The sequence below is a fragment of the Hippocampus zosterae genome, chromosome 11 (genome assembly GCF_025434085.1).
Source record: "Hippocampus zosterae strain Florida chromosome 11, ASM2543408v3, whole genome shotgun sequence".
In the NCBI taxonomy this organism is placed as follows: Eukaryota; Metazoa; Chordata; class Actinopteri; order Syngnathiformes; family Syngnathidae; genus Hippocampus; species Hippocampus zosterae.
The window spans coordinates 21,813,556-21,841,239 of NC_067461.1; the positions used below are offsets into that span (position 1 = coordinate 21,813,556).

Here is a 27,684-nt window from a genome sequence, read left to right on the forward strand (position 1 = left end):
CGGTAATGCACCGAAACGTTATTTGCCAGCCAACATTTAACACCAGTACAAGTGGAAGGAGAAGAAGACGAAGACGGAACTGAGTTGAAATTCCGATCGGTGACACAGTCGCTGGAATCAAGCTGCAAGGAAAGTAACTTCTTCACGTTCGTAGAACTCTGTTTTCGTTCCAATGTGTCAGGTGGATGAAGCCTATCATGATGACTTGGAGCAGGAGACGATTTCAATGTAATTATTTTTAGTTGAAAACTTATACAATTTAGAAGACTGTTTGCAGCACACAGGCGGTGTTTCAATTTAGTCTTGCCTATGTGTCTATATGAAATAATGTGACTCCAATACAAAATAATTGATTCGTTCGATTGACGGGTATGCATTAGGGATGTGAATCTCAGCATTGAGGACGATTCGATTAGGGATGTGAATCTCCACTGAGGACGATTCGATACACATCTCGATGCACTGCCAGCGATGCGATACTTAAACGATACATGGAATTTTCTGGCAATACGTTTCACCGTCGTCACGATGCGATACACATTAAGTTCAAATCAATGCGATACAATGCAATTTGTTGCGATATTGTGCAATTAAACACGATGCAAATAAGCAAAGAAAAAAAGCTTTTAAAAAGATGGAATTCAGTATGGTTTTACAAAAAGGATACCACTTTATTCCTTATAAACAGTAGAACTTGTAAAACAACTTATTTAAGCCCTTTCACAATTGGGTTTTGTGCAAAGAAAATGTAAACAATTTGGCACCCGAGACTCAGCTGTTGCTATAGTGTAAACACAAACAGACTATTCTCACTGAGTGTCTTAATATGAAATATAATAATAATATAGATATGTATATGAATCTATAGCGCAAGATGTCCACCCATCCACTGTAAGTGCAACTCTTTGCGCACTGTTCAGCGACACAGCAATCTCACTTCTCACTTTGTTGTACACATCGGGAATATGTTTGTAAGTGAACACAGACCTGTCTGGTATTTTATACCTGGGTTCCAAAACGTGCACGAGCTGTCTGAAACCCTCGTTGTCCACCACGCTAAGGTTGGAGGTCTTTGCATATGAAATAAGCAGTGGCCTTAGTTATAGCCATTGCGCGGTCACAGTGAGTTGCAAGGGGACTCCCAAAATAAGAGGCAATTTTTTTCTGATCCTGACCTGGTTTACCAAGAGTTTCTCCGGTGTCCGACGAGGAACTGGGCGGGGGTGCGGGAGGGAAACTTTTCGGTGATCTGGTGCCATCGTTTTAAGTGGGTCTGCATATTTGTGGTGCTGCCGTTGTATGGCTTCTTAGTGCGACATTCTTTGCAAATCACAGAGGTTCTATCAAGCTTTCCGTCTTTCTTTTTGAAGCCGGAGTATTTCCAAACAAAAGATTTGAATGTTGCGGCTGCATTAAATATAGTAGTTTCCTCGCTGCTGCTTGCGCTAACTTCCATAATGTTTCGCTAGTTGTGTACAGGACTGTATGTGACGCACGGCTACCATCTGTATTCAACACAAAACGCAAAGCAATGATGGTGCATTCATTGCGCCTATGAAAGGGCAGGTGACGTTTAACATGAATAAAACAGCGCTTGAATCGGATTTTACCGATACCATCAATGCATCGTGATGAATCGCGATTTCACCCGTCAATCGCGTCGTACCCAGTGAATGAGCCGATGCACTCGGATCGCGCACGTGCGCATCGATGTATCGATTAATATCGATTATAGACTGCTGTCAGGCTGATGAATAAAAAATAACAATAATAATAATTAAATGATGTGAAGGTAAATTGTAAATAGTACTGCGATTTATCCATTTGTGTTCATATTGTATTTAATTGAAAGATGTTTGTTGTTGTTTTTTTTTTTCTCTTCTTTCTACATACATTCTTGCTGCTGGAGGCTGTAAATTTCCCCATTGTGGGACAAATAAAGGATATCTTATCTTATCTTATTTTCCACACCCTTAGTATGCATGTTGTCGGTATTAAAATCAATCATTTAATCCGAAACTATGTGACTCGTTAAAACAAGGGTGTAAAAGTCAATCCCCGGAGACCAGATCTGGCCCGCCACATAATTTTATGTGGCCCAGGAAAGCAAATCAAGCATATCAACTTTTTTGATGCTTGCTAAAGTCGTACCCCAAATTTCAAATTGTCGTATGTAATCCATAATAACGTGGAAATACTGCAAGCATTTTCTCGTTTCCACACCCTTTTTAATCCATCCATCCATTATCTACCGCTTATCCGGGGCCGGGTCGCGGGGGCAATAGCTTTAGCAGGGAAGCCCAGACTTCCCTCTCCCTAGCTACTTCTTCCAGCTCTCCCCGGGGGATCCCGAGTCGTTCCCAGGCAAGCTGGGTGACATAGTCTCTCCAGCGTGTCCTGGGTCTTCCTCGGGGTCTCCTCGGATGACTGAGCTTCTCACCTTATCTCTAAGGGAGAGCCCGGACACCCTGCGGAGAAAACTCATTTCAGCCGCTTGTATCCGGGATCTCGTTCTTTCGGTCACGACCCATAGCTCGTGACCATAGGTGAGGGTTGGGACGTAGATCGACCGGTAAATTGAGAGCTTCGCCCTTTGGCTCAGCTCCTTCTTCACCACGACAGACCGATACAACGTCCACATCACAGCAGACGCTGCACCAATCCGCCGGGCGATCTCCCGCTCCCTTCTGCCCCCACTCGTGAACAAGACCCCAAGATACTTGAACTCCTCCACTTGGGGCAAGATCTCCCCGACACTCCACTCGGAGCACTCCACCCTTTTTCGACTGAGGACCATGGTTTCAGATTTGGAGGTGCTGATTTTCATCCCAACCGCTTCACACTCGGCTGCGAAACGCTCCAGTGAGAGTTGAAGAGCCCCGTTTGAAGGAGCCAACAGCACCACATCATCTGCAAAAAGCAGGGATGTAATACTGAGGCCCCCAAACGGACTCCCCCCCCCCCTCAACGCTTCGTCTGCGCCTAGAAATTCTGTCCATAAAGGTTATGAACAGAATCGGCGACAAAGGGCAGCCATGGCGGAGTCCTACCCCCACTGGAAACGATTCCGACTTACTGCCGGCAATGCGAACCAAACTCTGACATCGGTGGTATAGTGACCGAACAGCCCGTATCAGGGGGTTCGGTACCCTATACCCACGAAGCACCCCCCACAGAACTCCCCGAGGGACACGGTCAAACGCCTTCTCCAAGTCCACAAAACACATGTAGACTGGTTGGGCGAATTCCCACATACCCTCGAGGACCCTGCTAAGGGTGTAGAGCTGGTCCACTGTTCCACGGCCGGGACGAAAACCACACTGCTCCTCCTCAATCTGAGGCTCGACTTCCTGACGGACCCTCCTCTCCAGCACCCCTGAATAGACCTTACCAGGGAGGCTGAGGAGTGTGATCCCTCTGTAGTTGGAACACACCCTCCGGTCCCCCTTTTTAAAAAGAGGGACTACCACCCCGGTCTGCCAATCCAGAGGCACTCTCCCTGTTGACCACGCAATGTTGCAGAGCCGTGTCAACCAGGACAGCCCCACAACATCCAGAGCCTTGAGGAACTCCGGGCGGATCTCATCCACCCCTGGGGCCTTGCCACCGAGGAGCTTTTTAACCACATCGGTGACTTCAACCACAGAGATAGGAGAGCCCACCTCAGAGTCCCCAGGCTCTGCTTCCTCCAAGGAAGGCGTGTTGGTGGAGTTGAGGAGGTCTTTGAAGTACTCTGCCCACCGGTTCACAACGTCCTGAGTCGAAGTCAGCAGCGCCCCATCCCCACTGTACACGGTGTTAGTGGTGCACTGCTTCCCCTTCCTGAGACGTCGGATGGTGGACCAGAATTTCCTCGAAGCCGTCCGGAAGTCGGCTTCCATGGCCTCACCGAACTCTTCCCACGCTCGGGTTTTTGCCTCGGCGACCACCGAAGCCGCGGTCCGCTTGGCCAGTCGATACCCGTCAGCTGCCTCTGGGGTCCCACAGGCCATAAAGGCTCGATAGGACTCCTTCTTCAGCTTGACGGCATCCCTTACTGCTGGTGTCCACCAGCGAGTACGGGGGTTGCAACAATAGAGGCACGGAACATGGTCCACTCGGGCTCAATGTCCCCCGCCTCCCCTGGAACAATGGAAAAGCTCTGTCAGAGGTGGGAGTTGAAACTCCTTCTGACAGGGGATTCCGCCAGACGCTCCCAACAAACCCTCACTATACGTTTGGGTCTGCCAGGACGGACCGGCATCTTCCCCCACCATCGGAGCCTACTCACCACCAGGTGGTGATCAGTTGACAGCTCCGCCCCTCTCTTCACCCGAGTGTCCAGAACATGCGGCCGCAAATCCGATGATACAACTACAAAGTCGATCATCGAACTGCGGCTTAGGGTGTCCTGGTGCCAAGTGCACATATGGACACGCTTATGTTTGAACAAGGTGTTCGTTATGGACAATCCGTGACAAGCACAGAAGTCCAATAACAAAACACCACTCGGGTTCTGATCGGGTGGGCTGTTCCTCCCAATCACGCCCCTCCAGGTATCACTGTCATTGCCCACGTGAGCATTAAGTCCCCCAGCAGAACAAGGGATTCCCCAGCAGGAGTACTCTCCAGCACACCCTCCAAGGACTCCAAAAAGGGTGGGTATGCTGAGCTGCTGTTTGGTGCATATGCACAAACAACAGTCAGGACCCGTCCACCCACCCGAAGGCGGAGGGAGGCAACCCTCTCGTCTACCGGTGTGAACCCCAATGTACAGGCACTGAGCCGGGGGGCAATGAGTATGCCCACACCTGCTCTGCGCCTCTTACCGTGAGCAACTCCAGAGTGGAAGAGAGTCCAACCCCTCTCGAGAGAACTGGTACCAGAACCCAAGCTGTGAGTGGAGGCAAGTCCGACTATATCCAGTCGGAAATTCTCTGCCTCACACACCAGCTCGGGCTCCTTCCCTGCCAGAGAGGTGACATTCCATGTCCCAAGAGCTAGCTTCTGTAGCCGAGGATCGGACCGCCAGGGTCCCCGCCTTTGGCTGCCGCCCAGCTCACATTGCACCCGACCCCTTTGGCCCCTCTCATGGGTGGTGAGCCCTTGGGAAGGGGGACCCACGTTGCCTCTTTGGGCTGTGCCCGGCCGGGCCCCATGGGTGTAAGCCCGGCCACCAGGCGCCTGCCAACGAGCCCCACCTCCAGGCCTGGCTCCAGAGGGGGGCCCCGGTGACCCGCGTCCGGGCAAGGGAAACCTAGATCCATTTATTTCGATCATCATTGGGGTCTTTGAGCCGTGCTTTGTCTGCCCCCTCACCTAGAACCTGTTTGCCATGGGTGACCCTGCCAGGGGCATAAAGCCCCAGACAACTTAGCTTCTAGGATCACTGGGACACACAAACCCCTCCACCGCGGTAAGGTGACGACTCACGGCCTTTATCACATTAACAATGTTTAAACAAGTCATTATTCTTGACTTGTGATTTAAAAAAAAAAATGATCCATCCATTTGTTGTGTGCTGTGCTTGGAATATCTGGAGGTGATTAAACATTCATAACGGTCCTCCAAGGGAATCCCTAACCATAATGAATGTGGCTCGTGACAAAAATAAGTTTGACACCCCTGCGTTAAAGTTTTTGGGGAGAGTCTAAAACGTTCAGTTAAAAAAAAAAGCCTAGCGTGGCTTAATGTCAGAAAACCACTACCAATGGTTAACAAAAGTGACATGCAGCTATGTACTGATGCCCACTCCAACCTCTGAAAATATAACATTCACCACAGTATTACGGATTTTGTGGACATTTGGCTTTTTCTTCCACAGAGGCGTTCACTTTTGATGAACAAGCCAAATGCGAAACAGCTACAACCAATGACCATCAAAATTCATGTGCACATCTCTACCCATATTAATCTCAGATATCAAAACAAGCCCCTCCCCCCAATATTTTAGATTTCATGCGCAGTGTTTTTCTCTCCATTTAAAAAAAGCTTAATATCACTCCGACCAATCGCCACCAAAATTCATGTGCACATCTCTACCTATGTCCACATCAATGTCTGAAGATGTCAAAACAATCACACCAATATTTGATCATTTTGGACATTACTTGAACTTCATGACGCTTAATATTCATAAAATCAAAAATATTGAGGCGATTGCTTTGAAATTTTCAGAGAACGATGTGGGCGTAGGTAGATATATTCACAGCCGCGGGTTGGGCACCCCTTATATAGAGCTTTTACAACCGCTGCAGCTGTAGCAAAGCTATGAGAACTGGTCACAAACATGGACATGAAACACAAATACAAATGGCATGACAAAACAATAAATGGAAGACAAACGTTATAAAGACAATTAATTCAACAAAAAGGCACAAAAAACCTTGTGGGCTCACATCCACAAGAGGCTAAATATCCTGAGAAGTCTTGCTTGTCTCTTTCCTTCGTTTAGTGAGTAGTTAACTATGCTTTTGTTAAGTCAAGTCAAGTCAACAATATTTATAGAGCACTTTCAAACAGCCATCGCTGCATACAAAGTGCTGTACATGGAGCGATTTAACATACACAATAAACAGTAAGACGAAATGGTAATAAAGGCGGTAGAAAGCACCAAGCAATAAAATCATGCTGAGTCGAACGCCAAAGAATACAAGTGGGTTTTGAGGAGGGCTTTAAAGATGGGCAGCGAGGAGGCTTGCCGAATGTTCAGTGGGAGGTCATTCCAGAGAGAGGGACCAGCAACAGAAAAGGCTCGATCCCCTCTGAGCCTCAGTTTAGTTCTTGGTACTTCTAACAAAGACTGGTCCACAGACCTGAGGCGCCGGGCAGGTGTGTAGGGGCGGATGAGCTCAGAGAGGTAAGGTGGCGCGAGATTATTTAGAGATTTGAAAACAAAGAGGAGGAACCTGAAAATAACTCTAAAATGAATGGGGAGCCAATGAAGGGATGCCAGAGTAGGAGTTATATGCTCCCTCTTACGAGTACCAGTCAAGAGGCGAGCAGCGGCATTCTGGACCAGCTAAAGGCGCTTAATGGAGGACTGGCTGACTCCAAAGTACAGGGCATTACAGTAATCTAGCCGGGATGTGACAAAGGCATGGATTACTGTCTCAATGTGTTCATGTGAGAGGAAATGTTTTATTTTGGCCAGCTGTCTAAGGTGAAAGAAGCTGGATTTAACAACGGCACCAATTTGCCGATCGAGTTTGAAATCACTGTCCAGTTTAAGGCCTAAGTTTGAGACCGTTGATTTCAAATAAGGAGACAGGGGGCCCCAAGTCTACAGGATGGAATGTACAAGGGCCACTGGGACCAAACAATATCACCTCTGCCTTCTTTTCGTTGAATTTCAAGAAATTTTGTGCCATCCAGGTTTTGATTTCTTCCAGACAGGATAGGACTGGCCTTAATGAGAAGGCGTCTTTCTTGCTCAGTGGGACATAGATCTGGCAGTCATCTGCATAGCAGTGGAAGGGAATACCATGTTTCCTTAAGATGGAACCCAATGGGAGAAGATACAGCGAGAATAGCAGAGGCCCCAGAATTGAGCCCTGTGGAACACCACATGACAGGGGAGCAGTGCGTGACTCAGAGCAACCAAGGCTGACACAAAAGGTCCTGTCAGCTAGGTAGGACCTAAACCACTCAAGAGCACTGCCGCCAATGCCCACAAAGTGCTGCAAACGAGTCAGCAGAAAACTGTGATCCACTGTATCAAATGCTGCAGTTAAGTCCAATAAGACCAGACACACGTGGTCTCCAGAGTCATTTGCCAGGAGGATGTCATTAGAAACGCGTAACAGGGCTGACTCCGTGCTATGCATCATCTTGAAACCTGACTGGAAGACCTCCAAGATGTTATGTTCATCCAAGAAAAGTTTCAACTGCATGTGCACCACTTTTTCCAGAATTTTGGAAATGAAAGGCAGTTTGGAAATGGGCCTGTAACTTGACAGCACATCTGGATCAGGACCAGGTTTCTTGATCAAGGGTTGGACCACAGCATGTTTAAACTGTTGGGGAACTACACCAGAAGAAAGGCTGATGTTGATGATATCCAAGACCGATGCACCAACACTCGGGAGAACCTCCTGAAAGAAGCGTGGGGGAAGAGAGTCGCAAGGTGAGCCAGATGGCTTTGTCTGGCGAACTACATCCTCCAAAAGCGCCAAGGACACAGTATCAAAAGAATTAAGTACAGCTGAACATGGAACATGGACAGAGGGGTCAGATGCGGTATTTGAGGCCAGAGTCCTAGCTGTAGAGACCTTATCAATGAAAAACTGAAGGAATCTGTTGCACATCTCGGGTGAAGAATCCGAGCAAGTAGGCAGAGGGGGTTTGAGTACAGAATCTATCGTTTTAAATAGTGCTTGTGGGTTGTGACGGTTAGCTAGAATAAGGTCCGACAGATATTCTCTTTTGGCCTCTTTTACTGTGAGCTGGTAGTTACGCCAGCAGTCTTTCCAAATTTGATAAGAGACATGCAATTTGTCTTTTTTCCACTTGCGTTCAGCTTTTTTTGTATTTTGGTATTATCTTCATTTATTAATGTCTGCACAGAGCTCACAAAGTAGTTATCAGTTTGAGTGTGTGTTGGCGAATGCAAATGTCAATTAGTGTTGGGCCCTTTTAGGGTACAATTGGTTCCTGCTAGTAATTACCACTAGATGACATAGGAACACTCACAGGGAAACAACTCAATGGAAAATATCAAGAGACTGTGCAGTGTCATACATAAGGCAAATTGGATTATAGGGCGCACTGTCTGCTTTTGGGAAAAATGAATGTTTTTAGGTGTCTTTTATGATGCGGAAAATACGCTAATTTTTACTATAATGTTATTCATGATGACTGCTTTATCTCTCAGTGTGTCGAAGAAATGTGTCAAGTGCAAGGAGACGATTGCTGTGGTGGCCATCAGGGCAGGGGACCAATACTGCAGGTAAGATGCATATCAGTCTGGCTTACTAGCCCATAGCCATTAATTGGAAAACCAGGGCTTGACATTCAGCCTTGATGGATGTGGTCCAGCGAGAGCCGAATTGTGGTGGCCCTGTCACTCGGACTGGTCCCCATATTTTGATGATATAAGAAATCAATTTAAAAAAAATTATTTCATGTTCAGCGTCTTTATACTGTACAGTTGCATTCATGGCTATGAGTGTGTACTATCCTCCCTAAAATAAAATAATTACAATTGTAGAAATAGTGCAGAGGTACCGGGTTCGATTCCAGCTCCGGCCTCCCTGTGTGGAGTTTGCATGTTCTCCCCGGGCCTGCGTGGGTTTTCTCCGGGTGCTCCGGTTTCCTCCCACATTCCAAAAAAAAACATGCATGGCAGGCTGATTGAACACTCTAAATTGTCCCTAGGTGTGAGTGTGAGTGCGAATGGTTGTCCGTTTCTGTGTGCCCTGCGATTGGCTGGCAACCGATTCAGGGTGTCCCCCGCCTACTGCCCGAAGACAGCTGGGATAGGCTCCAGCACCCCCCGCGACCCTAGTGAGGATCAAGCGGCTCGGAAGATGAATGAATGAATGAATGAATGAATGAATGAATTGTAGAAATTAATATGAATGCTTCCAAAAATAAATCAATTCAATAAATAATTAAAATATTTACTTAGCACTGAGATTCCAACAATGCGCAATAGCTATTAAATATTTTTAAAAAGGCAGCTGGCCCCAAAATTCTTAGTGCCACCAACCGTTTTCATGTGAAGACATTTGGAAGGACTGCCATCGAAGCAAACACCAACAAATTATTGAAAATTTAATTGAATACAACTTTATTGTCAAATGTGCTGTACGTATGTGTAACATACAGCACAGATGAAATTTCTTCCCTCTCGACATAAAACAAACAAAAAACAAATATCGGTCACCCGGGCCATATGCTGTATTCTGATGTTTTGACTTCAGCGCTGTTAAATGTTTTGGTGTTTTTGCACAATGTCCTCAAACTTCATTGATGAATAAATCACTCTTGAGCACGCAGTTGTTGTTGTGTGCAATTGGTCATCAGAATCAGAATCGGAATCATCTTTATTGGCCAATGTTGAGGAATGGGAGCTGTCAATTTGCTCTTGGCCCTTCCTTGGTTACAGGTTCTTTTATCTCTCTGTAAGGTGGAGGAAGACCCAACACCACGTAGTCTTTTCTTCAGTTTATCACAACGCAACACGAATCGATTCGGGCTCCTGTGAGTCTCAGATTTCATCAGGAAGCCCCGAGCAACTTCAGTCACACGTACATATAGGCATAGTATGTTAATTATGTTAATTAGGGGCGGGCAGTCCTTCCCCTTATGTAAAAATCTGAAACAAAGAAAGTCAAGCAAAGTTCGATCTTGGCATTTTGACAAAGTACAGAGAATATCTGCTGGTCCACAAATCTTGAGATTAGGTTTACTCTTCGAAGGCACTTGACAGCCTTCAGGGACTTTTACGATGTGGGGGACGCAAAAGAAGACGGCCAGGGGGCTGTTAATCACTCAAAGGGAAATAGGACCCCAACTTCACCCTACACTCTTTGTTTTAACTACTTCAGCAGATCTTCAGGAGAGAGACTAGTGTCAATAGTTCTTATATCAAGATGAAATTCATTAACAATGTTCTACTACTACTTCTAGCGGAATAATTCCTTAACAGCCAAGTATGTAGAACACACAAGGAATTTATCTCCGGTATAACACACTGCACTAGTATCATCGTAAACAACAAAATCATTTAACCATTTTAGAGTAACCAGTAGTTTTGTAGTACCATTTTGTGGTGCAAGAAGAGTGACTACGTCAGTGACTGTTTAAGGAGTTAATGGCTAGAGGGAAGAAGCTGTTTAAGTGTCTACTGGATTTGGTGCGCATGGATCTGTAGCGTCTACCTGAGGGGAGTGGCTGAAAAAGGTGGTGGGCAGGGTGCGGGGGATCCAGGAGGATTTTCCGTGCCCTTGTCTTTATTCTTGCAGTGTGCAAGTCCTCAAGAGTGGGTAGGGCGGTGCCAACGATTTTTTCTGCCGTCCTAACTGTCCGTTGAAGTCGGATTTTGTCCTTTTTTGTGGCGGTCCCAAACCAAACCGTGATGGAAGAACACAGGATTGATTCGATGACTGCCGTGTAGAACTGTCGTAGCACCTCCTGTGGCAGGCCATGCTTCCTCAGCAGCCTCAGGAAGTACATCCGCTGCCGGGCCCTTTTCAGGATGGAGATGGTGTTGACTTCCCACTTCATGTCCTGGAAGAATGTGATTCCCAGGAACTTGAAGGTCTCGACGGTTGACACAGGGCAGTTGGATAGTGTGAGGGGCAACTGAGGAAAAGAATGTTTCCTGAAGTCCACGATCATCTCTACAGTCTTGAGCGTGTTCAGCCCGAGGTTGTGTCGGCTGCACCAGAGCTCCAGCTGCTCCACTTGTTGGCGGTACGCAGACTCGTCGCCGTCTTTGATGAGACCGATGACCGTGGTGTCGTCTGCGAACTTTATGAGTTTGACAGCTGGATCTGTTGAGGTGCAATCGTTTGTGTAGAGAAAGAAGAGCAGTGGTGAGAGGACACAACCCTGTGGGGCTCCAGTGCTGGTGGTGCGTATTGATAATGTTGTTGCTCCCAGTCATTATAGTGTTACTTTGCATCGCTGCCTTTGTTGTTCTATTCCATGGTCCCGCTGCTGCTTGTCTGAATCTATTACTGGAAGCAGTGATTTGGCTAGCCCAAGTTAGTGACATGAGGCTGTGCCCAATTCATCGTTTCCGCCAGTCATGTTATTTTCTCGCGTCTAACCAATGACAACATCTTGGCTCTGTGCTAAAAGTCTTTCCGTCTAAAACAAAAAAAAAATGCATTTCTGCTGGTCGTGACTTGGAAATTTAGACTGGCCCCGTCGAGCCATCGCATGCTGGTGTGTAGTAGCCAGACCCAGCAGGCCACTATTAATGTCGAACCTACTAAAGCACCCGAATATTTCAAGGGGAAAAAAATGAGCTGAATGTCCATTTTCCCCTTGTAATTTTCGGGTGCATCATCACATCATCATCTAATATCTGACACAACGTAAATGATTCAACTGGTAAATTCATATTCACAATATGCACTGTGATGGTCCTAACCTGCTCTCTCTGCTGGTGAATATTCTCTCGGTAAGTGACGTTTGTCTTGTGCCAGGTTGACAACAGCTGGATTAGGACTCTCACTGTTGTCACGGTTCACAAAGATGACATTTTCGTGGCTCCGTTGGAGACTCCCACCTATTTTACATTCTGTTGGCAGTTGTCCTGGTTTAACTGCCAAGCAACTGGTCTTGAGGGGGGTTGAGTAATTGCTCACGCAGTTCCAATCAGGGTTTGAGCTGCCGATCCCGATAACGAGCATCTATGGGTGTGACTGCCTGATACTGCTCATGTGGACTCCTTGAAAATGTTTCACTTGCAGAGTTACAATTACTGATTTTCTTAAATAGCCAGTCAATTATTTTTTTTCATATAATTGAGCAATCGGGTAAAAAGAATATATTACCGGTAGTTCAATTTCTATTCCTTTATTATCCCAAAACAGGGCATAGCTTCAAATAGAAGCAGAAAATGCACTCACCAATTTTGATTCGGTCATTATGTTGGTCTTGTAACATTTTTTTCACAGTCTTATGTTGACAAATAAACATTTGCCATTCTTGAAACTCGGGTAGCTACATTGAGTTTGTTGTACCAAAAGGATCTGACTACCTTTTTATGTTACACTGTTGTTGCAATGTAATTTTTTTTGTCTGATTATGCTTTTTTTGCATTTTGTTTGCTAGGGACTGTTTCGAACAGTACTTCCTTCACAAATTCAGGGCCACACTGGGCAAAAACAGAGTGATTTTCCCTGGAGAAAAGGTATGGAATTTTTCCTGTGCACTAATTCATACTAAATGTCAATTTTGTTTTTATGTTGCCAAAACTTAATCCAAAGATACCGTGCAAAACTGGTTGACGGGCTGTGAGTAGTCAAGGCATGACATCATAGAGCAATCAATTAAGTCTGTACTGCAATGGTTTCTCCATTAAATTTTTTATTTGGCAATCAGCAGTACATTGTGGGTTGGTGGCACCCAAATTGCTTATTATGGACCAGAAATAATGTAGAAAACAAACTTTTTGTGAAAAAATGATCTTTTATGGCAACAGTGACCTTTATGCTCATAGTTTTTGTTTTAATAACATCTCATATCTGAACAGTCCTTTTCTTCTATACAACAATGAAAATGTGATTTTTGATGGCAAAATAGTTTACAAATAAACTCACCAGAGTAAGAATTGTTGTGTTTGTGGGCACGTACGCACATTATGTTGTTTCGTCTGTTTTTAAATTTAAATAATCTCCATCGCTTCTCTCTTTGTAGCAAATTTAATGAGACAAACACTTTTATCAATCACGGGGTGTGGTCGCGTCATATTTCCAAAGATCCAACAATCCGCCATGTTTGTTTACAAGCCTCTGCATTGTTTGCACATGCTCACTGAAAATGGGTGATCTCCAACACTTTTATCCCTCTTGTCGCTGTGCCAGAATTTTAGAAGTTTACATGTAATGCAACAGTGGACACAATTTATTAAACACCCAATTAAGTGCCCACTATTTGTATCTTAGGAAATAAAGCTCCAAGTGCTTTCTTTTCGTGACGGCTCTATGATCATTATGTTTTTCTACTTTTAGGTACTGCTTGCTGTATCAGGGGGCCCTTCTTCTTCTTCAATGCTCAGACAAGTCCAAGAGGTCTACCTGTGCCATTTTTATCACAATGAATTTTTGTATTCTAATAGGGAAACAGAAGTGGGGAAAAAAGTCCAATTGTTGGATCTCTCCAAAGCAGGGGTGTCAAACTCATTTTTGTCGCGGGCCACATTGCGGTTACAGTTTCCCTTGGAGGGCCGTTATTAATTTTGGGGAACCATATAAATGTTTAATCACAACTCCACATATGACAAACACAGCGCACAAAAAATTGATAGATAACTAGTTTTAAAATCAGAAGTCAAGAATAATGACTGTTATTGTGGATTACATGTGACAATTTGAAATTATGGTTCAGACTTTAGCAAGCATCATGGAACTTGGCATGCTTGATTTGCTTTTGCAGGCCACATAAAATGATGTGGCGGGCCAGATCTGACCCCTGGGCCTTGACTTTGACACCTGTGCTCTAAAGACTGTCTTGACTAATTAGTCTGTGTTGTGAGGAGCATGAAGAGTGCTTTAAAACTCTTTCCTTGAATGAGATGGTAGTTGTGACATCTTCATAATTAATATGATTTATGTGTGTGTGTGTCTGTGTCTGCAATTTGCTTGGCTAAAACTAATGAAAGTCTTGACTTGACTTTGACTTGGTATTCATCAGCCTCTGTGTCCTATTTGGTGGTCATTATAGTTTAGGATTTTTAATTATTGTTGCTTATTTTTTTGTTTTGGCTGGGGTTTTTTTTTAATTCAAGTAGTTTTAATCAGTTTTTAGAGGAGGTTTGCTAGTTTTCCTTAGTTTTTAATATCTTTCTGAAAACACTTCACTTTAATTCAGTTTTTAGTTGTTTTCGTTTTCTTGTGTTATAAAGTAAAGTGCAATTCTCCTTCGTTATGTGTGGATGTACAGCAGTAACAAAAGAAATACATTTAACCTCCTGACTACCAAGAAATAAATGTTGTCCAATCACATTTATTTTGAAATTCCCCAATCTATGTGAAGTAATTGGACTACTCCAAAAGATTTTTTTGAAATTCAACTACCGGGTACATTTTTTAAATACTTGAATACTAGGCCCAAATACACTTAAAACTACTCAACGTGTTCATAAGAGTCTTATAAATAAAATGCAAACAGCATTTCAATACAAAATGTATTTGATAAAAAGTATTACTTTTCCTCTTCCCATAAAAAGTGCTTGCACTGAGGGAAGCCATTTTCTTACTTTTTCTAACCCCTACAAATTTGGTATCATTGGAAAGCACTGAATGTCCTCTTTAGAGTAACAAAATGAGTTCATGCGATTGGATGCATTGGGTGGGAGATATTTAGGTTCACAAATGTCCTCTACAGAGGACAAATTTGAATTACTGGTAGTCAGGAGGTTAAAATGAACCCCAGAAGCCCCTGTATGATACTAATTGAGAAAGATGAAAACAAAGGACATTTTTGCTGTAGTTGTAGTTAATAGTTGGATGTAGTTTCAGTTTGTCTTTTAATTTTTTTTTTGTTGGAAGCACTTTTGTTTCTATTTAATTTAGTTAATGGAAATGTCACATTTTTATTTTGTTTGTTTTCTTTAATTATACTACTCTGGCCCAACCATCGACATTATGAGTAAGCTGACATTTTTTTCTAGCTTGGAAAGGTTTCATGTGGTGAGAGATGGTACTACTTTCCTCTGTTTGAATTGGAATGGGAGAAGCTCACTGTTAGGTCATGTTAAATATTAAAGTCAAGATGCTTCTAATGGGCTTACTGATTGAAGTGTTATATTTCTATTTCATAAATGTGGGAAATGGAATTAAAATATATAAAATGATTAAATTGATCTTACTAGGCTGGGAGATCAGCACCCCAAAAACTCTTACCCTCGACTGGTCTGCGCAGGAGAATTGGCATACCTTAAGTGTGCAAGCCACTTATGTTTAAAAAAAAAACTGCATTAGCACAAATGGGGAATATGCATAACAAGGTATACATTTTCAGATACTTACCGTCTTGTGTTTTTTTTCCTAACAAAACATGCTTGAGGTCAAAAGTCAAGGCTGCTATGCACTTTCTTTTTGCAATTCAACAAAGCAAAACATAATTCTTGAAAACTTTTCACCCGACGGAATTTCTTATTAATGGATCAGCATAAATTTACTCAAAAGATAAAATCTTTACAAATGAATATGAATGCTAAACCTTTTCTTGTAACTTGTTTTTTCTTTCCATCCCCACTTTCAGGGTTTGAGTCAGAATGCTCACAAGAAGTTGAGATTCGTTCCAGGCATTGTCTACATTGATGGTAAAACTCTAATCACACTTGAAACTGTGCGCAGTCCTACTCGCTTGCAGAAATTAACAAAAAATGTGTTTTTGTTTTTTCAGAGGGTGGTGCTTTGAATCGATCTATGGAGGAGAGACGGCAAACAGTGGCAAAGCTGAAAGATATATTTATAGCCACAGGATTCCCCTTCCACATCGTGCCTCTGGAAGAGGTTCGTATGATTACTCTGACGCTGTCATATGAAATGAGTTCCCTGTTTCTTCACATTAAATTGCTTCAGTCTGAAGTCCCCTTTGAAATCAGATTGATGTATGTACGGCACGCCAAAAGAGCAAAAGTGTTTCTGGCTGTTGGTATCAGTCATGCTAGGGTCAAAACGAAGGCGAAAGGTCGTTTTGCCTTGCCTTTCTCACAGGAGTTTGATCACTGGATACTACGAAAGTTGCTTTTTATTTCGCGCCATTCTGAAAAGTTAATTGGAGGGAATTAACTGCACAGAGGTCACATAGGTTCATTTACTCAACTCTGCAAACAGCATCATATTCTGCCTTGCTTAAATATCCTATTTAAAAAGAGAAGAGCTCATTACCGATGACAGCTAACATTAGCGGCTAGTGAAACCTTGACTGTTTAATAGTCCACTGTAAACTATTTGTGCGCTAGACAATTGTGCCGTGTTTTTTGTGGATTCACTTAAAAAAAAAAAAAAATATATATATATATATATATATATATATATATATATATATATATAGGGCGTTCCAGAGTATGTGCTGCTAAAAATACAGGGTGTCAGTTTTTCCACTGCTATAAATTGATGTCATCTGCACCTGGAGCAGTTGCCTGATGTGCAGAAGGGAATCGACAAAGGGGTGTTTTATTTTCGCCACAATTGTCCATTTCAGTCGCTTTTGACTCTTGTCAGTCAGTGTAGCAGTTCTACAGTGCTTGACTGATTTTTCCACTTCTCACCATGTAGGTTCTTGATGTCCCCGGTTCAGTTTTAGCGACGGCTCCTTCTTCCTCGCAGACACAAGCAAGTTCTGACAAAGCATCTGTGGATCGCTTTGTTTGCAATAATAGCTGTACCTGTTTGACACCAGCGCAGCAGCAGCATGAAACTTCATCACCGTATGTTGAGGAGTCCCAAACTCAGTTGCTGCAGCAGCTTCTTGACTCATCTAAGACGGTGACGGCCAAAGCGGAGTTAGTGAGCATGTATAGGTAATTAAAAAAAAAGTCATTGTTTATTGACAGTTGGGTCCAAAAGAATTTGTTTGCTTTTGTACATGACCACAGTGGAATTTAAATAAAACAATGACACTTTCATTTGAACAGTAAACTTTGATTTAGGAGGTTTCACAAAAATGTGGCGTTTAAGCCTCTTTTTTTCGAAAATAGGATCAGAAATATTCTTCTTGATTGTTTAATTTAAACTCCATGATGGTGGTTAGATGATTTCGGCCTGCCGCTGTTGCTGTCAAGACTTTTTTTATTTTATGTCAGTTTTCTTTCTGGTAAGAGAGAGAAAAGGAGGTGTGGGTACGTGTAGGGAGAGAGAGAGAAATGTTCGTAACTCTTAACATTGTAAAAAGATGTAACCAGAATGCTTTGGTCTTTTTAATTTGATTTTTTTTTACACATGCCAAGTTATTGTCACTCATACAACAAGCACTGAAATGTTTCATTTCAATCTAAAGGGAAAAAAAATAACCCACTGTGTGTTTTTCCTTAAAGACAGCATCTTTTAGTGCACACAGCTCGCTGTGAAGGCTACAGTAAATTGATGTTTGGAGACAACTGCACCAGACTGGCGGTTAAACTTCTCATTAGTATATCATTGGGCAGAGGAGCACAGCTTGCTCAAGATACAGTAAGTGTATTTTTTCATCTAAATATTTTTGGGCGAAAAACACCCCCCCGCCAAAAATGCTTTGTATGTCTTTCATTTTAAGAGTTTCTCGGACTCTCGCTATGGTGACATTATATCATTGAGGCCAATGAGGAACTACTCTGCAAAAGAAATAGCCTACTATAACCATATCTTCAATGTCCCTTCTGTTTTCACACCAAACCTTCACACTAAGGTAAGCTCAATCAATCTATGCCAAAGTTTCAGCTTTTTGGGGAAATGAGAAAGGGTCAAAGTTGTGTTAACAAATATAGAAGTGTACACAGTGGTCACAAGGCCGCCAAACATCATTAATCTTTACTGAGACAGTTAAACATAAAATAAATTCTAATTTGTGGCAATAAAACCATAAAGAACAATGACAAGGACTGACAGAAAACATTTAGAATTGTTTATCTGATCACTTCATATTTACGATATTCTTACAGATGTCCCAGCCATATGGCTATCTTTTAAAATCCCAGTTTAGGTCCAAATACTTTGAGTAACACCATATTTTAATTTAACTGCATATCTATCCTCTGTCTGTCCTGAATACTGCAATATCACTTGTGTCCAACAGAGTAAAGAAAAGGCCAGCATTCAGTGTCTGACGGAGAGCTTTGTCACTAAACTGCAAGTTGATTTCCCATCTACTGTCAGCACTATATATAGGTTAGTATATTTCCGTTGGCCAATGATACAATACTTGATGTTAGCGCAACTTCTCGAGATTTTTGTGATTATCACAAAATTCTGTGTTTTCACTTCCACACCTGATGAAAATCTTGCTGTGTCCTGAAGAACAAGTGAAAAGCTGCAAACAACTTGTAAGAGTTCATCATCTGCAAACCCATGCGACAGATGTTTGCTCTGTATGTGTTCTCTGGATACCGCAGTGGGTGAGTATTACAGGTTTAAAATCATGTCAACATTACCAATAGTAGCAAGACTAGGCTAAGTCAAAACTAAACATTTGGGGTTACAAGCCAGTATGTTTCAAGTGCTGGTCCTAAACCAGGGTGAATAAAAGGTCAGCGTTATGTCAGGAAGGGCATCCGGCATAATTCATAGCAAACATGTATAAAAATCATGAACATGACCTCCATACTAAGTCTGTTGGGAATTGGATCAATGATGACCACCAACTGTTCTGTTGGCGTACAGGGTGCTGGTGAAAATTGTGCTACAAAAACATATGAATTGTTATGTCCCGAGTAAGATTGTGAAGAATGCACTCATTTAATTTGGAGATAGACAGACTGCAAACACTTGAGGCTTATTCCTTAAAAACGCCAGTGCGTGTCATTAACATTTCGTTCGCTGCTAGTCTTAGAACTACTTATGGGAATTTTGGCTTTCCCAATTGAAATATGTAGCTGTAAAACTAGTAATAATTAGTAATAGTAACATTTAGAATACCTCCCATGAAACCAGAGTTCTGGCAACACAAGTTGTCATCTTGTTCTTTTGTTACCGTTTAATTCATCTGTGGTAACTCAGTGTGTACACTGGGTGTCACCCATATAAGAACGTTCATGGCTGTCATTGCCAGAAGAAGACAGAGAAAGCTTGATGTCACTTTGAATACTGAAGCGTTGTATGCTAAGTTGTAAAAAAGCCAATTTAAAAAAAGAAATACAAAACTGAGCTGAATGTTCGGTGTCTGCCCAGATTGCGAACCCTGCCCATACTGAATCTCTTTGGGGCGATCGAAAGCTTTACCTGCACTGAGCAGCGACAAAGCTCGATGCTAATGTGAACGTTAGTGTAATTGACCCACTTTGTGTTCCTTTTGTTATCAGCAAACCTATCTTGTTTCAAATGTACAAGCTCTTCAACTGCTATGATAAGTCTGAGCCCAGCTTTGACGTCGGTGCCAGCCATCAGTCAATGCCTGTCCATTGAAAATAGGTCATAACTTGCTCATTCCACAACTGATATGAAATTTTATTTCACGTCAACACCAAAGCGTGTGCTATCACTACAAAAAATACATCGTACTTTTTGTTTTTGTGACTACACTTTGCTCGTACAAGCTTTAATGTGACCATGGGCACAGGCACACCATATCTGTGGTTCCCATAATGCATTGTTGGTGCAGTGCACTTAGTTTATGAAGTTAGAAGGTCGTTAATCATTTTTACGTGTGTTTACATTTCTTTGATCCTAAATTAGGTAACTCGTGAATGTAACCATTTTCTAGAAAATGCTTCAGCTTTCCAGTCCACTCTCATCTCTGAACGCCTCTGCCAGACCAAATGTGTCGGTGATAACAGTGCTTCATTTCCCAGACGAAATACAGGTGCTGTACGCTTTTTATGACTTCTCAGCAATACATTGGGCCACACCCAACAGCACATTTGAGTGCAAACACCGTTGAGCAAAATCATTTGTACTTGTGTTGCGGTGTTCATACAAAAGAGTAGTGCAATGGTTTTTTTCCGACTGATGCAATTCCAAAAAGTGAAACACAAGACAAAATGGCCAAAACACACATGGTTCATTCCAGAATTGGAGGACATTTTGGCTTGAAAAAATGCTACAAAGTGGATGATGCAACGGAACAAGTACCGTATGTATCATTCTTGGAAAAAGAAACTTTCACTTTTCAGATTTTCTGCGACATATTTACTCATAATAGGGAATAAACTATGAAAGGCTTCGTCAGCTCAGATAAGATCAATGGTACAATTGGTACAAAAACATGTCACTGTAATCACAGCAACAAGCTTGCCTCAAAGGTTGCAAAACCGGATGAATGTTAGCTTTCTCTCGGGAGTAGAAAGTAGTAGCTCTTTTGTACAAATGAGGGCACTGACATTACAGATGTTGTGACATTGACCGTCACTGATGATATTCCTTGTGCTGATTAGGAAGGGAAAGAAAGGAGGAAATAAAAGATTATCACTAGCTGGAAGAGCTTTCTCAATATACAGCCAGCTGTCACCCACTCACGAAGGTTTACACCCACGAAGTCGACATTTCTGGGTTTGGAAGTGAAAGCGTCTTACCCAGTGCCAAACAAATTCAATTTATGAAGCATCATTTAACGATGGTGAAGCCTCACACTTCCTAGCATGCTTCACCATTCTTGACCATACTTAACAATATTTATTATTTTATACGGATGAAATATCAAATGCTTGTGTTTCGGTCCAAGCGGGGTTCGAACTCATCGTGGGTTTGCGGCAGGCCTTGCGCCGACTACTGCACAGGGAAGCAATATAAATATATTTATCTTCGTTCTTTGTATTACTGTTTAATTTTTGTTCCTTGTCTTGTTCATTGCAAAAAACTTTGCTTTGCACTTTGGATTTTGTAAGAGTCATTTTTTTTGTATTTTTGTACGTGTTTACTAAAATGTTGAAACATTTATTTTGATTTCATCCTCTTTGGCTCATTTGTTTTAAATTCATGCTGACCTGGGAGAGGATAAGCGGTATGGATAATAGATTGATGGTTGTTGTTTTTATTTGTCAAAGTTTCTATGTTGAAAAATAAATTTTAAATAATATATATATAAATATTTAGTACCACAAACAACTGAACAAAAGTGCCGAGAATTGGGACCATTTGTGACCAGTATCGATTTCCAGATACCGAGAGTCGGAACCCATCTGGTTCAAATGTGAAAAGTAACCAGAATGCAAGCCACTCAGTCACTTTTCCAAATAATTTGGGAGGACTCTGTGTACACATTTCGATCTACAAAGAGGTACCGGTACATTAAAAAAAAAAAAAAATCACATGGGTTTAGGCCGGGACCAAAGAACTGTTTCCACATGAGCGCAGTTGGTGGTTGTCAGATTTGTGCGTGTTCCATTGCATCATCCACTTTGTATCATTGCACTCACTAATGGCACTGGAATAGAATAATGGCAGCTCAATGGGGAATACAAAGAGTTCCAAATAGAAGGCACATCGCATTAGAGGGCGCGCTGTCGGCTTTTGAGAAAATTGAATGCTTTTAGGTGCACCCTTTCGTGCGGAAAATCCGGTATTTATTGCACCGTGTTAATTAACATGTCATTTAAACCACAGGAAATAGAGGATTTAATTTGTTGGTTACCTTGTTCAAAGTTTACACTTCAAGTTCTATCATCATTTCAATGAGCAACGTAGCAATTGAAATTTTGGAGCATAATGGTACATTAAAGTTTTATGGAATCACCCCCCTCAATGTTCATGTATTTTCATTCAAATGTATTTGCTTCCAGAATTGAGAGGTCCCAGTACACAATGTTGCTCGAAAGGCAAAGGAGAATATTGTGATAGACCTATGGAAGACAGAGGCTGCTTTTCTGGTGTCAGGTACATTTTATTTTATTTTTTATCTCAATCAAACGTGAGTTTGATTTTGCTCACTTCCATGTAAAATGTGTATTGTAACTTTGTGCAGAAGAATGTTTCCACTATGCTGTAACTCATATGCCATAGGGTCCCACACACAACTGATATCAGAGGCCTGCTGTGTTACAGTTGCCAGTTGACCATCAAAGACATGGTGAGTGAGTGACAGTGGGAGAAAAAAAACTACATGATGCCTTTGGAATGTCTTTCATTTCTGGAAAAAAAATTGTCATGAAATGTTGTCTGCTCTTCATCTGTATCACAAGAACTGTCTGCTTGAAGTAACGCCCTAGGGATGGGTAGTGTTAAGACTCTAACCACATTACTACTCTTAACGATGCTGTTTATTGAGATGGCGCTTGAATGGTATTCTTGGCAAGTTTATTTGTGTGTGTGTGTGTATATATATATATATATATATATATATATATATATATATATATAATATACGCTTTCCATAAAACATTGAAAAAATTACAGAAGAGAAACAAAATATGATCACAACGTTGAGGAAACCATAATTAAAAGCATATAAATGCTAGTGTGCAAATGGCGATTAAAACAGTAGAGTAAAATATAGATTTGCGTGATTGCTGCAGTAGACAATGTTTTCAGTCCTGGATTAAATGTATTGACAGTTTGCGCAGACCTCATTTACTCAAAAAAATCGCGAGAGTGAAAATATGAATAAAAAGCGTGCAGGATTTAAAAAGAAAAAGTGAATCGTATATTATCCACCAGGAGCACGTTTTGGTCAGGGTAAAGGGCCACACTGTTAAAAGGAGTGGTCAAGTGTTGTTAAGGCGATGGGCCGCAAAAAGTGATGTAGTGGTAGCACATAAGCACCTTGTATGGTGATGTGATGTATTTCTAAAGGAAAAGTATTGTTGCGTTTAGTTTCAGGTAAATGTAACAAAAATTTTGAGATTAAATTCAACCAGGAAAGGTCGCCAGACTTGAAATGGACATGAACAATTTTAGTTTCACATTGTCTCACACAAAATGAATCTCTGATTATAATTGTTTTGAAACACTTCTGATACTCAATTTGAATGAATATCAAGTTTTATAAAGGATCGTCGGAGATGGGCATTCAGAAATAACGACAAGACACTCACTTCTGGCTACCAACAATAGGCACTTTATTGGTCCCACACAGAAATGATAACACAGTTCAAACAAGTTGTATGAAGCTAAAGAACTCTTACCGTATGCCATTAGGGTGGAGAGCCAACACCCTCAGCAGAGTGAGCTTCAATACGAGCTGGGCGTTCGTACGCTAACCCACAGCGGACTCTGCTGAGGAGCATCGCTCCCCTCCTTTTATCCTCTAAAGTGTGTGCATCGGGAGGGGTGCGTGGCCATTCTCATCCCTCCCTACACCACACTGTTTGTTGTGTAATCAAGTGGCATTGATCACAATCAAGTTTTGACAATTCAAGCAAAGCAGACTATGAAGTCGTCAAAGCAGGCTAAATAGTTTATCTCTGAAGTCGTCAAAGCAGGCTCCAGAGTCCATCTCTGAAATTGCTTAGGCAAGCAAGTCACCAAGTTATGCAATCATCTCAAAGCAGTTTTTCACTGAGAAGATATAAATTGATTAAAGAAAACATCACAAAATATCTTAATATACCAATAATCTTTCTGCCAATCCACAAATCATATCATGACGCTGTTCAAAGACTCAGTAACTGCTTTACATTAATATTACTGTTTATATTTACTGTACATGATTATGCTAATAAGTAGTGTAAGCCTATCATCGTTGTATCACAAGATGAATCATGTGTTAAGATTTTAAAGGTTAGGATCCATCTTTACATATGAATAAGAATGTACTGATGTTTGTGGTTAGTGGCTTGTGAAGCAGAAATGCAATGTCAACTTTGGGGAATTAGTCTAAAGGGTACAGTAGATGACCTGCGCTGTCAGTATGACTTGCAATCCAAGTAGAGTTCATGTAAGCAAAGGGTGTCCAAACTATCGCCAAGGAGCCATTTGCAGCCTGCAATCCGTTTTTCAGCGGCCCGCGACAAAAAAAAAAAAGATGTTGAACATGGGCCACTAGATTATTTAAAAAACGTAAAGCGAGTGAGAAGGGAGATTGTCAGAAAAATAAATGCCGTGAATAAATTAGTTTCTATACTGTAAAACTTTTGTCTATACTCAAAGATACAAATAAACAATTTATGAGTGAAAGAAAAACAATTTATCTCCAAAACATGTAGTGAATAAAGATAAGTAAAGGCAAAAAAAAAATCCTTCCACTGTGTGCTCTATAGCTGATTCATAGAAGACATCACATTCATGATCCTCAAGTAGCTGTTTGAAAAAATGGTGGCTTTACTCCTGTTTGTTCTTTTTTCGGTTCTGAATGTGGAAATAGGATTCGGCTACTGTATAGTGCAGAGCTGGATCTACTCCGCGAGCCACTCCAAAAACTTGGAACAATCTTCAATTATTTGCCTTCAACAGAAAGCTGATGAAATTAACTAGACAAGACATAGATTTATGTAATTGCTTTCTTGACTGACTTGAGCGTGTTTCAAAAAGGTGAAGAATTTCGTCGTCCTATTTTCGTCGTCGTCCTATTTTTCTGTATGCGGCTCTCACATGAAAGAGTTTGGACACACCTGATGTAAGGTAACTAAGCAACATTGCATCACTCCACAAACAGATGTTTATTTCAGGAAGTTACCAATGGCACTTTAGCGAAGTTGCCATTGTCATTTTGGGGGCGTTGCCATTGTCAGGGTGACATTATGTACCTACATACGATACAATACATATTTTCTTTATATTGCACTTTCACAACAACTTCAGCTGTAACAAAGCGCTTTACAAAACAGTTAAAATAACAAAATAATATAACACAACATAAAAAACGGACAGTCAGCCAATCTTAAACACTTATCCTGCATACGCTTTGTTGTTTGAAGCAGTTCTAGATGAAAGAGGAGATATTCAAAGTCTCCTTTCACCAGTGGATCAGAGACGTCGTGCTCAAAATGTGCGCACGTCGGTTACATGCTATCCATCCATCCATCCATTTTCCGAACCGCTCCGCGCCTTACGCTGCTCCTCCATCCATCCAGCCGCACCAACGCAGACTGTCCAAGGGCGCCGCCATCTCCATTGAACAAAATGGCACTGTGAAAAATGCTTCCCAATACACACGCAAAAAACACAAGCGCGCGACAGTCAAAAAGTGCCGACATTCCTCCTAATCAAAATCAGTGCCGGGATATGCGTGCTGCCGAGAAGGAATGGAAAATAACCCGCGTAATTTCAGGGATATTACAAAGTGTCAATGTTATGATTAACACTTTCATGACCCAATAATGATAACCTGGAACCTGATAACATGGTAGGCTGTCCACTGTAGTAACCACTGTATCTAAAAGGGTTCATAATAATAGAATGGGCGACTATTGGAAATGACATCACTCATTTCAAAGAAACCCGTCACTTCAGCTACAGCATATAAACAGCACAAAGGGAGCCTAGTTCGCTCTCGACGCTCAAGCCATGAGGATGCTTTGACAGAAGAGATTTGTTTTCTTCTTTTTCAAGTTCAAGTCAATTTTATTGTCAAATGTACTACATGTGCAACATACAACACAAATGAAATTAATTTCCTCTCAACCACAGGAGAGAGAGGAGCCGCTGCGGGTGCCCGCGACGCCATCAAAAGAAGTTCGATCTCAATTCCACAAAGTTGTTTTAGCAAATGAGCAGCAAGACATTAGTCACGGTTACATTTCTACAATTTTCAATATGAGAGTATGCTTCTGCAATGAAAAAATGAATTCATTTTAAGGCTTCTAACATGTTAACCAGAGGTGCCAGTAATTATGGAGGACAACTGCAGATGATCCGACCACATTTTGCGACCAATTTAAGCAGAAAGTGAAGAAACTCCAAAGGGTGTGCATTCTTTTTTATCCCACCGTCTCGTATTTATCTTTTGATGTTAAACCTAAATATTTGGGGTCTGAAGCAAAAAGAAAGGAATTGGCCATACTGTTTGAGTACTTTTAGAGGATGTTGTGTAACATGACTGATGATGTGAATATGGACTCATCTGGCTACAGCAGGAATGACGTTTCCCTTTCCCTTCCGCTTCACTTGTCTTCCAGTCTTCGGTCGATTGTCTGCCTCAATACATTTTGTCAGAGGCTCAGATAAGGCAAAGGAGGTAAGTCGTGAGTTTGTATTTTCTTGTTTCGTATTTCATTCTCTGCATGCGGGAATGTATGAATGGGAAAAGTGATCCAGATCAAGGAGTAATGGTCCAATGCACCAGGGATTGCCAGTTTCACTCTAATGTATCTCTTATTTTTTTTTCTTTAGGTCTCGCATGAGAGAGGAGATCAGTGATTTTCTGCTGGATTAGTTAAGGGCGTTAAAGATTTTGACCGAACGCAAGTGTAGCTAAATGATTATCTTGAGCAGGGACAATGTTTTGTATCTTAAAGAGCAATGTTTGTTTGCTACTCTGTTGCATGTAAAATGTATCATGTTCAGCCCACTATGCCGAGTAACACTCACATAAACATTGCACTCATTTTGTAAAACTCCCAGTACACTTGGTGGTTAGAAGGGGTGCAAAAGCAAGGATATAATAAAAAAGAACTTGCATATGTGGTAATATATGAGTGAGAGTGCGAGTCACAATGATGTGAAAAAGTGTTTGCCCCCGTCCTGATTTTTTAAAAAAAATGTTGGTGCATGTTTTTCACTTGCATGTTTCAGATCATCAAACTAATTTAAATATTCGTCAAAGATAACACAAGTCAACACAAAATGCTGTTTTTAGATTCAAGTTTTTATTTTTAAAGGAAAAACAAAATCCAAACCTACATGGCCCTGTGTGAAAAAGTGTTTGCCCGCTAGACCTCATAACTGGTTGGGCCACCCTTAGCAGCTACAACTGCAATCAAGTGTTTGAGATAACTTGTGATGAGTCTTTCACACCGCTGTGTAAATATATATGTGTGTATTTAAACACGTTTGGGTCGAGGTTTTGTTTCTTGTCCCAATATTTCTGTGGCGGTTGATCATGCCCAGGTACTTTTTCACCTCAAAAATGAAGTCCCATTGCCCATTTTGAACATTAAAAAGTGTTGATTCAATTAAAACACATTGCACAGGAATCATATCCTCATTTACACATTCTCGCATGGAACACTGAGAGAAGACACATACCGGTATTTGGACCACATCACTGGTTTAAGAAGACATTGAACTGAAATTGTGAATCAACATTATCCATACATTTTCAAACTGTCACTACTTATTCATCCATTTTTAAGATGTCATTCAAATTACATACAGGTACTTGAACATCGCAAACTTCATCAGCGAAATATTTTTCGTAAGTGAATGAATGCTTGGTTATCTACCTATTTACTGTAGTTGTTTATTTATTGATTTGACTTCTCAGAAAAGGCCACGTGAACTAAAGTCACTAAAA

At 41.8% G+C, this 27,684-nt stretch overlaps 2 protein-coding genes across 4 annotated transcripts in view; one reads left to right on the forward strand and one right to left on the reverse strand.

Moving 5' to 3' along the window:
* si:dkey-191g9.5 (rap1 GTPase-GDP dissociation stimulator 1) overlaps positions 1-27,684 on the reverse strand; it is a 214,079-nt gene that overhangs the window by 106,677 nt on the left and 79,718 nt on the right. The window lies entirely within an intron of this gene.
* ctu2 (cytosolic thiouridylase subunit 2 homolog (S. pombe)) lies at positions 52-27,351 on the forward strand. 2 transcript variants are annotated; one of them, XM_052081100.1, is made up of 16 exons: positions 52-228; positions 8,852-8,926; positions 12,769-12,847; positions 13,668-13,727; positions 15,922-15,982; positions 16,066-16,175; positions 16,944-17,188; positions 17,702-17,837; positions 17,920-18,051; positions 18,439-18,530; positions 18,660-18,757; positions 20,062-20,160; positions 22,076-22,169; positions 22,296-22,362; positions 26,348-26,406; positions 26,562-27,351. In XM_052081100.1, the coding sequence occupies exons 1-16, from the start codon at positions 173-175 to the stop codon at positions 26,602-26,604; spliced, it is 1,506 nt and encodes a 501-aa protein (XP_051937060.1). In that variant the 5' UTR covers positions 52-172; the 3' UTR covers positions 26,605-27,351. The 2 variants fall into 2 exon arrangements, with proteins under 2 accessions (XP_051937060.1, XP_051937061.1); XM_052081101.1 differs by lacking the exons at positions 26,348-26,406; positions 26,562-27,351 and adding an exon at positions 26,241-26,347.